Source organism: Strix uralensis, chromosome 14, assembly GCF_047716275.1.
Source record: "Strix uralensis isolate ZFMK-TIS-50842 chromosome 14, bStrUra1, whole genome shotgun sequence".
Classification (NCBI taxonomy): Eukaryota; Metazoa; Chordata; class Aves; order Strigiformes; family Strigidae; genus Strix; species Strix uralensis.
The window spans coordinates 17,799,498-17,815,651 of NC_133985.1; the positions used below are offsets into that span (position 1 = coordinate 17,799,498).

At 51.3% G+C, this 16,154-nt stretch overlaps 1 protein-coding gene across 1 annotated transcript; it reads right to left on the reverse strand.

The window, feature by feature from the left end:
- Positions 1–823: 823 nt before the first annotated feature.
- On the reverse strand, positions 824–8,402 carry LOC141949890 (neuropeptide Y receptor type 2-like). The gene is made up of 3 exons (XM_074884012.1): positions 8,345–8,402; positions 5,706–5,801; positions 824–2,022 (listed from the first exon to the last, which is right to left on the reverse strand). The coding sequence occupies exon 3, from the start codon at positions 2,006–2,008 to the stop codon at positions 824–826; it is 1,185 nt and encodes a 394-aa protein (XP_074740113.1). The 5' UTR covers positions 2,009–2,022; positions 5,706–5,801; positions 8,345–8,402.
- Between the last annotated feature and the right edge of the window lie 7,752 nt (positions 8,403–16,154).

Genomic DNA, 16,154 nt, shown 5'->3' on the forward strand with positions numbered 1-16,154 from the left:
CTGTTGAGTCTTTTTCCTGCATCTCAGAGTTACTTTCCAATCTGATGAACAGTGACTTTTAGAGATGACACCAGTGACGAGCTGCTGAGATCACAGTAGCAATCAAGGCTCCTTTGATGGCAGAGCTAAAAATACGTTCCCCAGCTGACACAGCCTTAGGGAGGAGAACATATAGTTTGGTTTGAAAGAATACATCTTCCTTTGTCTCCATGTCTTCTTCTGCCAGAGGACACCACATCTGCGACAACCATGCAAGCAGATTACATCTGTCTTCTGAACTGAAGCACCCATGTGCTTCATTCAACCCGCACTAGCCCGGTCCCTTCCCAGGCCTGCAGAGTGATGGCACTAACCAGCCCATGTTTGCAGAGGAGGGTTGGTCTCCTTCCCCTTGGAGGCATTAGCTAAAGATGGATCATTAAGGCTCTTGGGCAGATGACTACAGATGAACAAGCATACACAATGAGAGTTCTCCGTTTGTAATGTGTAATATATGTCAGGAGGTAAGAGGTTGAGCAACCCAGTTTGGCAAAGGAAAATAGCAAAAAGGGAGTATTTTGCTGGCTAAATGAAAGCCTCCTCTGTGTGTGATTTTTCATGCTTCTGCATGCATAACTTGAACGCAGAGAAAGGAAAAATTCATTTGTTTGGTCAGACAGAAATATACCAGATTTATTGTTTTGAGAGATACAGGCAGGTATTTCTACGTGGCTGTGGTAGCTATAATGTTTTGGCAACACAATGTTCTGCCAAAAAAAAGGCATTCACCCAAGAATGTCTCTGGGCTCAGTCAGAGTCAGTCCCAGAGGTGGATGTCCCATCCCTAAACCTCTGCGGGCAGCGGTCCATTGCCAGGAGTCTGTTTGATGCTCCCATTTAGGGTGTTGGCCCTGAAGATGTATGACCTCCCTCTAACTGAGCCCTCAGTGTGGATGCTTTCTGGCTTGTTCTGGCAACGGAAGAACATAAGGAAGCCGTTCCGGTAGTTCTTGTTCATCCATCCGTAGAGAAGAGGGTTGACAAATGTAGAGCACATGGCCCCAACATGGAAGACAGTGTACAGGAGTTTGTACTCATGGAAGATAAGAACCAGATCAAGATCAATGGCAAGCTGGAATATGTGGAAGGGGAGCCAACAGACTGCGAATACCACAACTACCATCACTAGCATTTTGGTTGTCTTCCTCCTCCGGCACTGATTTTCATTCCTAGAAGTGGGACTGACGTGGTTTTTCAGCTTGAACCAGATCCTGATATAAGCATAACAAATAATTGCAAGAGGAAACACATACTGCAGGAGGAGCATGGACAGGCTATAGATAGTGGCATCTCTGTTATTACCAGAAGGCCATTTTTCTGAGCAGACAGCCATTTTGAGGTTGATGGATGGGATTTCCTCATACCGGTACTCTCTGAAGATGGCCAGAGGACCTGCTAGGACAGCTGCTGCTAGCCACATGACAGCTATGATGGTGAAGCTGAGCCTCTTGGAAATCCTGCTGTCCAGGTGGAAAACAATACACCGGTACCTATCCAGGGCAATCACAGTTAGGGTGAGCGTGGACACATGGACACTCAGAGCTTGAGCATAAGGGACCAGATGACAAAGAACAGCTCCAAACTTCCACTCGTCCAGCAACGTGTACACTAGGGTGAAAGGCAGACAGAGCGTGTCCACCATCAGATCTGCCAGGGCCAGGTTAGCTATGAAGAAGTTGGTGACGGTCCTCATGGTCTTGTACTTCACTATGATGTAGATGACCAAGGAGTTGCCGATGAACCCCAGCAGAATGATGAGGGAGTAGGCGGCAATCAGAACAACCTGGACCCCCAAGATCTTGGTGCTGTCCATCATAACACTGCGGGACCCAGAGAGATCCTGGCTGGGAATGACAAAGTCCTTGGCATGCCAGCCCTGTGGCAGCTTCTCGTCCGGTGCTGTCTTCTCCACGGTGAGGGTGCTGTTGTCTCCCTCCAACGGTCCCATGCCTGATCTGAGACCTTCCATCAGGAGAAGGAAGTCTGGAACACAGACACAGCAGAAGTGAGAGCATGGGAGACAGCAGAGCAGCTGCAAAAACTGAAACTCGAAGGGCATGTCCCACATGGCATTTCAGGCTAAACAATCCCCCATCCTTCCTCACACTGAATGGCCTTTCAGTTCTCTTACACCTCCTGTTAGAGCCTATGATCAGTTGAATGCAAATTCCCCAAGGAAAGGTCAGTGGAAAATGCAACTTTTCATGCAAGTTTCTGAGATTCTGGTTTTTTGAATTGAAGAGGGAAAAACCCCTCAACCCGCCAGGGCCAGACTGGCAGGTCCTGAACAGACCTCCTGCTCATGCCCTTTGAAGCCTGCCTCTCCTGCTCCTTCAGACTAGGCTTTGCAAAACCAGCAAGTTGCTTCAAATAAGCCAAAAATTTGGGACCTCTTGGGACTGACAGAAGAAATCGATGATGGTGTCAGTCATCTTTGATGAGATTTACTTGTCTACAAAAATGCCCTGAATCCTAACTCCTTAAGAACTAGGGAAGGAGAAAAACAGCAGGACGCTCAAATTCAAGGTGCTTTTCTCCGCCTCCCCATAACAATTTATTTCCAGACTGTGCACCAGTTTTTTTCAATTTCTTATTTCTCACCTCCCTGGGTAAAAATATCTGTCATCCTGTCTCTGCATGAGTCTCCATCACTGCTCCTGCTAGCAAAGCTACCACCCAAGAGTGGTACCCCCTGGTCCCGAGCCCTGGTAGTGTGCTTAGCATTACTAATGCCATTTTATGAGGCAAGCAGCCACTCTCTGTGACCGAGCAGGTCACGTACACATTCCTTTTCCCTCATTATCAGGCCCTGAAGGTCCTGTGAATCAAGTAGACAAACCAAACAGTTTTCTTCTTCCCCTCCCTGCCAGCCTCAAGGTTCCTGGGCACCAGGACAATTATTCCCTTCCTTGCCGGCCTTGAAGGTCCCAGGCACCCAGCCAGCCAGGTGGTGTTGACCCCGTCACAGAACAGGGAAGCATAACAGCATGCAGAGCACTGCCCATAAAATCAAGCAGTTACAAGTCTCCCTGTGGCCAGGGACACCCCCACCATCCTCTGCTTCCTCCAAGGATTGAGTGAGTGACTTGTCTTTTTTTATAGGATTTTCAAGTCTAGATTATGATTGTTATATTTATACAGCAAACCATGTATTAGGATTTGACCCAATCTGCAGAGGGTCCAGGTGATTACAAATTATGAGTTAAGTTGTGTTATAAATTCTGTATTACTTAGGTGATTAGAAATCATAAGTTGTACTCCAAATTTTGTATTATGCTACTTGTAGATTGAACTATATTGATTCTGCCTGTAGAAATCCTGTGTCATTTCAATCATAAATTCTGTGCTATACTAATCACAATACCCTGTTAAGGAAATAAAGCTTTAATTGGAACCATGATTTAGTGCTGTCACCATTCTGCCAAGGATCCCTAAAAGAACCTGTCTGTCCCCTCAGTGCCGGTGACACCCAGGCATCCGCCAGCTTTGCAGAGGAGGGAGCCGCTGCAGGGACGTACGTGTGCAGGGGCCAAACCGCTGGAGCTGTGAACAAGCCTCCTGCAGGGCTGTTGCTGAGCGTCCAGCCACAAAGAGGCCCGAGAGCCAAAGCCCCGGCGTCAGTGAGCCTCCTGCCACGTGGTGCTCAAACGTCTGCGTGAGTATGGCTTTGGGAGCAGGGAGCCTGACTGGTGAGCCAGAACTGACTCAATCTGGAACCCGTGGCTGGCGGTTGGTGCCATTGTAACGGCAGAGTGCTGTCACGGCAGGGTTTTCATTCAGTCCAAACACAGCAGGAGAAAAGACAGCTCTGTTACTGTCTCCTTCTCAGCCTCCGTGTCTCAGAATTGCTGCTGGGGTATGAGAAGAGGGGTGGACGTGGCCCCTCACATATCCCCTCTCCCCAGCGCTGTGTGTGGAGCCCCCATTCCCACTGCACACTCGATCAACAGTGAGCAAAAGTCATCATTCTGCCCAAACAGGGTGGTCTGCAGAGCATCATGTTTTCTCTGACCTGCAGAGAAGGGGGAATAATGCCGTGCCACTGAGGGAGGGAGGGAGGGAGACAGAGGGCTTAAACAAAGCTGGGAATTAGAGGCAAAGTGCTCGGTACCTTCTCAACCTCCTTGAGGAAGGAATTGATCTGGGTTTGTACGGGGTGAGATGAGAGCACTGCTGACTGGGTGCTGGTGGGCTTCCCACAGGTCCATGCCCTGCAAGATATTCAAGGATGCCTGTCCCTGGGAAGGGAGAATGCTTTCTGTGCAGAACACCTGCATTTCATCTAGTTCCTTAAACAAATAGCATAAAATAATGGTGGCAAGATGGTAAAGGTGGCAGCAATTACATTGCAATGAATAATAAATGGCTGCTGTTTCTTTCATCGCTCCTCAGAGCAAGAGTTGTGATTCCCGCTTGGGAGCTGCTCCTAGGAATCTGTCCGGCCAGCTGCAAACCTGGACCCTGCAGAGGCCCAGCAAAGAGCTGCCTGTGGCAGACCACCCCTGCTTGCATACTTGCTTTCTCCTGCCCTCTCCCTGTCCATTGGCTTCCTGTAAATGAAGTTGTTGGGCTCAGACACCATATGGAGACCATATAGCTACCGCTAAGAAGGTAGGAAGGTAACTTTAAGAAGCTGGAGGGAAAAATGGGTGGATTTGCTGGGGTGAGGGTTTGCTTAAGGGTGATTTCAGACCTCCACAACACCACTGCCCCCAACCCTGGGAAGGGAACCCTAAAGTCCAAAGGGAGGCCACAACTTCTAAGGCAGGAGAGAGGAGCTCAAAGCTGCCCTGCACAGCCAGCACAGTGGGAAACGGAGCAGGGGAACAGGCCCTGGGAAGGTGGCACAGCCACAGCCTCTTCAACACAGCCCAACCCCCACACAGCAGCAGCCCGCAGACACCCGTGCTGCAGCTGGCCCCAGAGCAAACCTTGCTGCCAGAAGAGCAAGGTCGGTGAAGGAAACAGAGCAAGGGCTGGGCACACTTTTCAGTGGCTGTGCTTCCTCTGCTTGCTCTCCGTCTGGGTTTTTGTATCTTCCAGATTGTCTAGTATTACTTTATCACTATCATTTGTTATCCCCTTTTCTGTGGCTTGCCTGTCCCATTTACCTTCATTAGCCAAGTCCTGGCATGACACCAGTGGACACTCTCTTCCCTTTTTCCCCATCTCACCCACCAACTGGCCGCCAGTTCCCATGTTCACATCTCAGGCTATTTCCTTTCACTGGAGACTGGCAGCTACCCACCATCTGAGAGGAGCCAGGAACATCATGATTATTGGAGCTGTTTCACTTCTGAACAAAATGGCCTTAATGGAGTTATTATTTGATTTGGTTTGCTTTGTCTTTTTCCAAGGGGGAAGCTATTAAAAATCAATTAAGGCATTTTAATTAAGGGACGAAATGGTCATAATAAATGTTCCCACTTCAGGGGTTGCCTCGAGGTTCAGGGATGCTGCTAGTGACCAAGGTCCCTTCCAGCAAGTAATGGAAGTGCTGGCATATGTGTCGGAAAAATCCTTGGAGCTGAGAGCCAACTGCTTTTGGGAGAACAAAACAGCAGGGCAGACCAGGAGGAGGCAGAAATACTACCCTAAGCCCTTTCCTCTGTGCTGGGCTGCCATGAAGGGATGCAGAAATGGCATTGCCTGGATCCTGCCCTTACCTCTCCTCCAGCGGAGGTTCAGCCTGAGGCAGAGCTGGGACCCAGGAGCAGCTCCCAACGAGGCAGAGAGCTGTTCCCTGTGCCAGCAGCTTCAGCCTTTGGGAAGGAGGGAAAAGGAGGGAGAAGCACAGAGAAGCTGCAAAACCTCAGCCCTTTCTCAGTGATCAGTGACTGAGAGGGACAGTGACGACCGTGACAGCTCCAAAATCCATTCCTACAGAGGGCCTAGACTAGGTGCCCTGGGACTCACAGGCACCTCTGCTTCCCGGGGATGCCCCAGCTCCCTCCGTGTCCCTGCTGCAGCCCCAGGCACGCAGCCAGCCTGGTCCAGATCTGTCAGGGCACATCCAGACCTGGAAGAGTCATCTGCAAAGGCTAGCAGGGTTCAGAAAGCACGGCTGGAGGGGTGGGCAGAGGTCTGGAGAAAACAGAGCTTGTTAATTAAAATTCCTCTTTTTGTCCTAAGTAGTGAGACTGGAATCGCTGCAGCCAGCAGGCACACATCGTGGGGACAAGGGGTGCAGGAAAGAGGGATGTAGGGATAAAGGTTGCTCAGTGTGCCCAGGAAGTACAATTCTACCACAGTTATCACTGATTCGGAAGGAGGGAGTGGAGGGACCTGGGCCAGCCTCTGCTCTCTGGCTAATGACAGCTACAAGCTCTTTCTACAGCAGCGCTGGGGTGTGAGGGCTGAGACTGATGGATACTTTCATGGCTTGGCTGACTGATTTATTCCATGCTGTGTCCTTCCTCCAAAGAAGCTCCACTCCACGAAACCCCTTCATCTTTAGCAGCCCAGTCTGGAGCACTGACTCATCTCATCCCCAGTCCCATATCTGGCAGCAGTCAGGCATCCGTGGCAAGGAAGTCTGAGACTATCCCTCATCACCAGAACCCTGTTGTCACGCTGGGGCAAGCCACCTTCTACCACCTTCCTGTTCCCCTACAGCACTCGAAAGGCAGCAGTGTTCAGCCCTGCAGCCCACCGCACAGCACTTCAGGAGGTGAACACAATAAACTGAGATATGGAGGTTAACCAGCTTGCCAGAGGCCACACAGCACATCCACAGCAGGCCTGGGAACAGAGCCCAAGTTTGCTAACTCCAGCCTCCTGCGTTCATCATCAGAGAGGACTCTGCATCTCTCAGGATAAAACCTGAACATAGATTTCAGGAGCTGCATGAAAATGCAAAATGTGAACGATTGAGGGGATTTTGCATTCTCTGTGCAATGAGCTGGTTTCAGGAGAAACAGCAGCTCTGGGATAGTTTCCTGAAGCTAAAGGACAGAGAGAAACTGTCCCAGGTCCTTCCATCTCCAGTGAAGGGGTGATTACCCTACTATGACACTATGGCAAAAGGGAAGGCCCTCTGACCTGCCATCATCTGCTGCAGTTTTGTAAATTATCTATCCAGATCAGGCCCATTGGTGCAGAAACCTAATGGCATCACATACGCATTGCCACCCCTGCACTTGCAAATCTCCAGGGCCCCAGAGCTGCTCCCAGGAGACCCAGCGTATAATTGGCACTGGGATACAAAGTACAAGGAGCAGGAGATACAACAGGGATTTCCTGTGGTTCCTCACTCTAAATATTTCCATGTCCCTGCCTAGGCTGGAGCCGCAAAAGACTGAAAGGGACGAGGCAAGGAGGATGCCTTAGTCACTCAGCCCAGGACAGGATGAAAAAGAAGGTGATGAGAAGAGATCCATTTGACAGGGATACATGCTTTCTCCTGGAAATTTCTCCTACAGAAAGCAGAGAGAAATAGTGCAGGGGCCTCTGCCCCATGGGACGTGCCATGGGAGCAGAGCAAGGCTGGCTGGGAGACAGGGCTCAGTGGGTGACGCTGCGATGGAGACACGCCAGTTGTTGGGGCTGTAAAAGCGAAGAAACAGCTTGGTGGAAGGATCATGATTAACCTGGGGAGTCTGTTACCTGCTGAAATTTAGGGAGTCTGGGGTAAGTGAGACAAGGGAGGAGAGGGAAATAACAACCACTAACAGAACAACCAGGGAGAAAACCCAGTATTCTGCTTTGGGACAGACCAGAAACTCTGTAGGTGAAATGCAGGCTACAGCAGGACTATAAGAGGCTCTTTCTGTTCAACAATTAACATGCAAGGAGTGCAGAAAGCAAGGACCAATTTTCCTCCTGCAGTCCCCTATCTCCCTTTGCATCTCTCTCTTTGAGGGCACTGATCTCTGGCAGCGAGCCGAGGGCCAGCAATGTGTGCAGTCCCAGCACGGAGGAGCTGACGGGAGGTTTGTACCAAGCCGTGAGGAGGCAGATTGCAGGAGAGATCAGGATTTCTCAGACAGCCACGCACCTCAGCCCCACACCTGCAGCACGCTGCCCTGTAGCTGTACGTGCCCGGTTTCTGCAGCCCCCTGGAACAACCTGACTGCTCTCGCTCAGCATCCTGCTTCCCAGACTCCCTGCTTCTGCTCGGGGACCTTTCAGAACTCTCTTGCTGGTATTTCTTGTTCACTTTCTATCTATTCCAGCTCTCAGGGCTGTCAGGTCCCAAATTCAGTTTCCCAAAGATGTTTGGACCTTTTTTGCTTGAACCATGTGGCATGGCCAAGACCTGGCCCCATCTCAGCCCTGCCACTCAGACGAGCCCTCCCCGACCCACCTGCAAAGGCCAGAGCGTCCTCCTCCTTCAGGCACCGAGCCGCTCACCTCGAATTACCGTCTCATTGCTGGCCAGAACGGAGCACTTGGTCCTCTCCACTCTCTGGGAGTCAACCTGTGGCAAAGGGGTGGAAAGCACTTTTCTGCAACTGTCCTCATAAAAGCAAGGAAGTCAGGTGAGGATCTGGGCTGCCAGAGGGTGCTTCATTGCTGGGGGTAGCTTCGGAACCCCACCCTGAGCATCTGGAGAGCACCCGCTTGCAGGGTGACTGACAGCCCCCGTCTCACAAAGCTGGATGCTGTGTTAGCTCCTGAATGAGAGAAAGGCAGGGAGCTTGTGTTTAACAAACAGAAATGGAAAAGGGGAGGGAGCCTGCTGCTGCTGTTTATACAGTGTTCAGCCACTGAGGGGCTTCTTGCGTCGAGGAGAGAGAAGCTTTTCCACCACATTCAGTTCCCTCTCCAGGGAAAGTGGTGGGAGCTGGAGGTTTGCAGGGTCCTCGTCCATGCCACTGACCTGGGCAAGTGTCCACTCGCCCTCACTCCACAGCTGTCCTGTCTGCTCAGGCTTTAAACTCATTGGGACTAGCACAGTCTTGTCCAGCGGTGGATCTCCCCTGCAGCAAGAGCTCTGCAGGTCCTGCAATTCAGCAGAGCCTTCGTGGACCTCCCCCCATCTCCTCTGCCTCTGTGTTTGTACAGTACCCTGCACAGAGCATTCTGCTGCTGTGGGACAGGCCTTTGGGTATTCTTGGGATGCAAATAAAAGTAATGGTGAGAAGTTTTAGCCACTTGTCAATGGCTCGGTCTGTTCTAGAGCCAGATTCAGTGTGAAGCTAGGAACCTGAGTGAGTTTCTATTTTAGGGTCCTCACCACTGCCCACACACCTGGAGCAAGAGAGAGGGAGAGGCACAAAATCAGCATTCTCATGTCCAAAACTGCAAATTCCAAGTTCATCAGAGCCCAGGAAAATGCCCTGAGGGCAGCACAGGAGAAGCACAGCTCCCTACCTGGCCACAGGTTCTGCCTTCAAAGAGAAGTCAGGTGTGTTCCTAGCATAGGATTTCCACCACAGGCAACATGTGAGTTTGCAGCTCACCTGGGCTAGGAGATGCTCCCAGAGGTTAGGGAGGAGGACACCTCTCCCCAGCTTCAAGTATCTACAGCTAGGCGTTTATCAGAGGAGTCTTGCTCTTCACCCCCACAGCGGACTTTGGTTTTCCTTTCTTTGTGAGAATGGAAACGGGGAGGGTTTTCAATCAACCTTCTGTGCCGCAAAAGTCACGATACACCAGGAAAAAGAAAATGCTCCAATGGCTCAGCAGAAAAAGGAGAGTGAGAGTATTCCTGAAGTAAGTCACACGGAAAGTGGCACTTGAACTCAAGACTCGGACAAGGGTCCTCATGAGTCCCATCCTTCCCCCTCCTCTCCCCGTCTCCCCTTCAGGAAGGAAAGGGCTCGACACACCAGCGCTGACAGCCAAGAAAACCCACCAGCTGCAATAGCTGGATTTTTATGGGAGTTTTGTGTTTTCTTCCCCTTCGTTTTCCCTGAGGCTGTTGATTTAGCTGCTCTGGAAAGCTGAGAGTGCAGGGGAGCAGGACAAGACAAACCCTCTTGGAAGGGGCTGCTGCTGTCTCCCAGCGGTCTGCAGGGAGAGGCAAAGAGCAGCTAATGGGAAGTGAGTGGTACATGCTATTCCCCACGTTCCTGGTGGATGGATACCCCTCCTTTCCAGGGTCCTCAGCAGTGGGTGGTTGAATTCTGCTCAAGGCTGAGATTTTTTTCCTCCTTTCTCTTCTGGCCTAAGATTTTTCTTGCCCATTCCCCAGAGTCCTTTGCTACAGCTCCCCACTCTTCCCTCCCTGAGGCTGGAATAAGATGTCTGGGGAAAAGGCAGTGATTGACAGAAGAGAAACTCACTGTAGCCTGAAGCCATGAATCTCCATCAGGACCATGGGGTGAATTCCAGTCATTTTTGGCATGTGGTGTTTGCTGGATGGCAGCAAGTCCAAACTCTTAAATCATGGATTAGTCAGCGCAAGTCCCCAAGACTGTCCTCTCCCACGGTCTCAGGGCTCCAGCAGAAAGGTTAGCACCAAAAACCTGTGATGCTCCCAAACATCAACTCATGTCTTTGACCAGATAACTTAGCTGAAAAGCCCCTGTATGCCTGAGAGAGCATACAGAGCCTGGGAAGGGAGAGGTGCCCATGATCCATGGTGATGCACGCGGTCACGAAATCATCCCCCCTCAAGTGATCCTCCTGCGACATGGGGCAGCGCAGTAAGGGAAGGTCGAGCTCTCAGCACGCCTGGGGTGTCACTCCAACTGGCAGCCACCGAACCAGCGTTTGGTCCCTGTTCCCTCCGTGCTCCCAAGCCCTCTCCCCGGGAGCCAGGCTCTTCTCACGACACCACAGACGTGGGCTGCCTGCCAGCCTGCCTAATCTCACCCAGCTACAACATAATTACTGCTGGCGGCGAGTGCGTGCAGCACAGCCCTGACGCTGCCCGGCCCTCAGCTTCTCAGCAGCTAAGGGACACCCGGGGTCTGCTGTGCCAAAGCCCCTCACCCTCCTGGTGGGTCAAGAGGCTCAGTCATGGCACAGGCTGTGGGCAGCCTGAACACCGAGGCGCAGAAACGCCTCCCCACACAGCTAACGGATCTCAGAGAAGCTGAGGGTCTTCCTCACCTCAACCAGCAATTTCACCCTGATGTACGAGGATGGTGAAATGTGAAAATGGTCCCTTGCATTGTCCTGGGGTGTGGAAGGCTGCGCAGCACTGAGCAGAGGTGCCAGGACCCACTGCATGCCCCGTTGTAACCTCAAACCCTGGGGTATTTGCACATGCAGGCTGGGTACACACCAACACCTGCACGGGTGTCCTGGGAGCCTCATGTCCTTTCAAATACTATGGGATCGTTCAAAGGGTCTTTGCAGCCCAAAAGCCTTTTCTCAGTGGTTGGGCTTTGATTAGCCAAAAGCAAGTCTGCTCACCTGCTCTTCTGAGAATACAACAAAGAATTTTATGCTCCAGGGAGCAAAAATTATGTCCAAAAGCTGAGAAATGGGGCAGAGGAGAGGGATGCCTTTTGATTGGCCTATAATCTGCTCTGCCTCAAAGAGCAGGCAGGTCCCCAGCCTGAACACCTTGCAGCTGTAAGCCACACTCTGTAGCTCAACTTCTGTCGTAAAAGAAAGGCATATTATCTGATCGCTCCCTGGGAGAAATCTCTAAGAAATCTGTTACCAAGGCTTCCAGATGCTCCAGTTCATCCTGCTTCATCTGGAGCAGCAACACTGACATACTTTAAAAAGCAGCTTTTCATTTTTCAAACAGCTGTTTAATTCCACCTGCATGTAACCAAAATATTTCCGCTGCTCCTTCCTGCAGTGTCAAGCCTGTGTTTTGCTGAGCTGCCTCAGAAGCATCAGCATGTGGTGGTAACACAAAAACCCCTTTTCCATTTGAGCCCCGGAGTTCACGGATGCAGTGGATTTGGGAGTCTGTGATGCATTTGGGAGCTAAATTAGCCACAAAGCTGCTCAGGGGTGGGAGGGAGGATAGAAAGCTGGCTGCACCTTCTCTGAATTTAAAAGCAGGTTCTCATTTCGTAACTGCCTTTTGTCCCCATATGAACATTTCTGGAATTAGTGGAGGAGCAGAGATAGCATCAGGGACAAGGTTTTGCTAAAATATCTGAGCGATCTAATACCCCAGTGAGAGGTACTGGAGAAGCAGGAGGAGAGAAGAGCTGTGTAGGTTGGCCTGGGACTGCCACAGCTCTGCTTTCCTTGAGGGCAGACAGAAGACGGGGATGATGAGTGTGTCTTCAGGATGAGGGTCAGTGAGCCAGGACAGCGGAGATTGTATGGAAAGAGATTAACACAGTTTGTGTCCTACCAAAGAGGACACACATCACCACACCAGCTACTGGCAGAGCTGGGAGCAGATGAGCCCACTTGCGGAAAACCCACAGGACTCATCTGATTAAGTTCATTAACACCAAGGAGGGTTTACCCCTTCCGGTCCCTTCCCACCCCTGGATCTCCCTCTGACAAGCAAAATCCCCTTGATCATCTTCACATCAGGGCAGAAGGACTCCGGGCAGCTCAGCAGGGTTCCTCCAGGCAGACACCAGGGCCTCTGAGCCCAGAGCTGGTCCCTGCATTTAGCTGCCGTTTCTGCAAGTCACTGCACTCAAAGCTTTGTTAATTTATTAGAGGGTTGTTGCTTGTTGTTTGTGTACCGAGCCAGCTAGAAAACAGCTTCTGCAGAAGAGGATAATTGCAGTCAGATAAGCTCTTCAGAGCCGGGATTGCAAAAATATGTTACATTGTACACCAGCAGTTGTCCAGATAACTAGAAATCTGGCTGAGTTTTTGGGTAGGAGCACGTTTCTCGGTCTGTCACAGACTCCCTGTCTACCTTTGGGCAAATCACTTGATGTGTCTCAATTCCCTGTATGTAAAAGAAGTGATAAAAATCCGGCACAGACCCCCCTGGAGCAGTGGGTGGGACATGCACTACAGGGAACTGGGACTGGCAGCCTCACTAGGCCAGCTGAGGGATGACACTTTTGCCCCGTAGGATTTCTTCCTAAATTGCCCATCTTATTTAGGCAGCGTGTTCTGCAATCAGGGTCTCGCTCTCCCAGGCTGGATACTCCTGACTTATAGTCCCACAATGAAGTTACAAATCTGTGGCCAGTCTGTTGGTCCTGAGATGACAAACAGCGCTATAAACATTGGGTTGTGGCCATGGGAGCAGGCAGAGCAGGATGGGTTGATGGCAGCCCCAGCCTAAACTCTACCTAAGTGTCAAGACTGAAGGCGATGCAAGCACCTGGGAAAAATTCAGGGCATGGTGTGTTTTCCACGGGCTTGGTGCTGCCAAAAGGCACCAGGTTGCTAATAGCTGAGTTCTGGTGCTCAGCATCACCGTAGAGGCAGCAGGATCATGTTTGTTTCTTCGCTACCTCGCTCCATCCTTCCCAGTCCTGTGAGGACCCACATGAGCTGTCGGCAAGGAGCAGCTTATCTACACCATGCTCGGCTCTGTGGTGCCAGGCCAGCGGCAGTGTCAGTGCACACTGGTGCTGCTGGCGGCTCTTCACACTGGGGAAGGGGGGTCAGATCCACTCCTGATACCAACCCAGGGATTTGGCTGGGAATCCATTTGGCTCCGTGTTCCCCAAAAACGTGACTCAGAAGCCACCGTCTGGCACTGAGAGATAGGTATGACACCGGGTCCCCCGGGAGAAAGAGCAGCGTCCCCAGGGTACGAGCAGAACACGCACAAGCCGAGTGGAGATCATGCTGGAAAGCACAAAGCCTTATAAAGGCAGTGCTCTGGGTTTGTCCTTCTTTCAGCTCTTCCAGGCGATGAAAAGGACAGCTCACAACCCTAATTAACTGGAACATGCTAATACCACTGAGCTTCCCTGGCCAGCAAATTTGGCACGAGGCGTGTGGGACACTTTCCAAACAACTGCTCAAGGGAGCGCGTGCCTGCAATTTATTATTTGATGAGCAGTGTTTCCTCTCTGCCTCCACTGAAGAGCTCAGACCAGACACATGAGGGAGGTGAGCCTGGAGCCTGCACATCCACTTCGAAAGCCATTTCATGCTGGAGGGAGAAGACACTTATTTCTCCCCAGGCATTAAAGGTATTTAAAGTGCCAGGGGAAATATGGCTTTGCACAGCATTACCTCTCTGAGGGCTCAGGGCTTCCAAATGCTGCAGCATGTGGTGCTCATCTTCCCACAGGGAAAACCACGTTCCTTGAGGGTGACATTCACTCTGGGCAGAAGATGCGCAGCCTCCCATGACACCCTCATTTGAAGACCAGAGCGGTGTGCATCATCATTTTGCAGAGCAAAGTAGAGGAGTGTGGCCAGCCCTGGTGGCCAGAGAAAGGGGAAAGGTAGCGGGGAGCCTGGCACCATGTCTGCAGGGTGGGCTATTCCCTGTTTTGACAGCTGTCCTGCACAAGGCAGTGCCCCAGCTTATTCCCCTAGAAAAGGAGAGTGGAGGAGCCTGCCTAACTCCTATTACAAATAAATGTCTGTGAACTTTGAATGGGGAGCAAAAAGCAGGGCTCTGAAAAAGATCAATTCATCCCCGTGGTCAGATCATCACTCTCGGTGTTTACCGTGCTGTCAAAACCAGAGGCAGAAGATGCAGCCTCCTGAAGGCCACCACCTGCCTCTGGCCTCGGCTGCAGCCCGGCTGCCTCACACGGTGGCCCCGGCCCTGGGGCTGTTGGGGACAGCTCCAGCACAGGGCTTGGGTGGCAGCGAGCTGCCCAACCAAGCACTGCCACAGTCTCACCAGTACAGACACCAGGAACAGGTCAGGAGATTTGTGCAACGTTCCCAGGACCACGCTGGTTTGACCACCCATCCTTTCCCCTCCTCAGGGCCAAAGGACTCCTCTTCCTCCCGTACTCCTCCCCATCACCAGCAGCCTCCTTCATGCCCATGCATTCCTCCTCCACGGCATTGCCTGCGGCTGTCCCTGCGTGGCTGGGCATGGCACCCTGCGCTTACCGAGGGCACGTCTCTCCCCACTCCCTGCCCATCGCATCCTTTGCAAACATTCGTTGTTATGGTGACAGTTCCAGAAGGAAAATCTTTCTGAGGATCTTCCAGACTTTTTAAAAAAGATATAGCCATTTTAATTATTTTCCTTAAAGGAGATGGTTATCTTGCTCAATGGCAACTGAATTTCTTTCATTTTGTTTCTGGTGACCAAATCCACCTTTCACTGTGTGGCAGTAAGAAAATGGAAGGTGAAAGGTAGAGCCAAGTGCGAAGAGCTGCATTTAAGTCCTGCTGGGGGTCATGGGAGGGTGCCTCCAGGTGGAGGCTGCCGAGCTGCAGGCAGTGATGAGTCCAAGTTTCTTCAAAATGAGTGAGATTTTGGAGCACATCTGCATCTTTCTTGGATAGAAAAGTCCAAAGTAAATAGAAGGGGGAACATTTATGTCCAATAACCTGTGCTTTGCATGAAATGCTGCACCGAGAGATATTGTTCTTGTGTGGTCTCCTACAGAAACATCCCTTGGCTTTTGAAGGCTGCATGATGGTAAATGAATTCTCCCCATCTCTCCACCAAATGGGCTGAAGACTTTCATGTGTCACATCAGAGAGTGCTGCAGAGAACAGGGCTCTGTGGCCATCTTTAATGCAAGTAATGGAGATAGGAAACAGCCTCAGATGAGCCAGGGGAAAGCAATGTGGGGATGTGATGTGACCACAGGGCTGGACTTTACGGCTACTGTGTTCTGGCCATGGAATATGGATGCTAACCAACAAAAGACTTGAGCACCTTGAGCAGCCAAACCTGTCCAGCCCATTTTTGTTGGGTGAGCTCCTGAAGACCTTTCCCGCATCCCTGCTGTACAGAGCTGAGGTCAGAAACCTCAAAAAAAAAAAAAAAAAAAAAATCCACATGCTTCAGGCCCTGCAGAGGCATCTCAACACATCTGTGAATGCTCAGCAGCCTCACCATGAACTGGGCATCCAAGTGCAGGAGAGTGTTACGGGGCATCCTTCACCCAGGGGCCAGGTAACAGGCTGGCTGGGGAGCTGGAACGTGACACATCGCGGGGAAGGCCGAGAGGACAAAGTTGTTTTGGCCAAGCCCTGTGGAATATCAGAGGGGTTTCATGCATAGCTCAGAATAAACAGGCAAACAAGCGACAGTCAGAAATGTTAATATTTGCAGAAATCTCCTGGTTTTGGCGCCTGGGTGTGGGGAGCTGAAGGACGCTGGTGGAATGCAAGCGTGGATTCCTGGC

What these genes read in the sequence shown, in the direction of transcription:
- LOC141949890 (XM_074884012.1), bottom strand. Translation starts at nt 2,008, where the DNA reads ATGGAAGGTCTCAGATCAGGCATGGGACCGTTGGAGGGAGACAACAGC.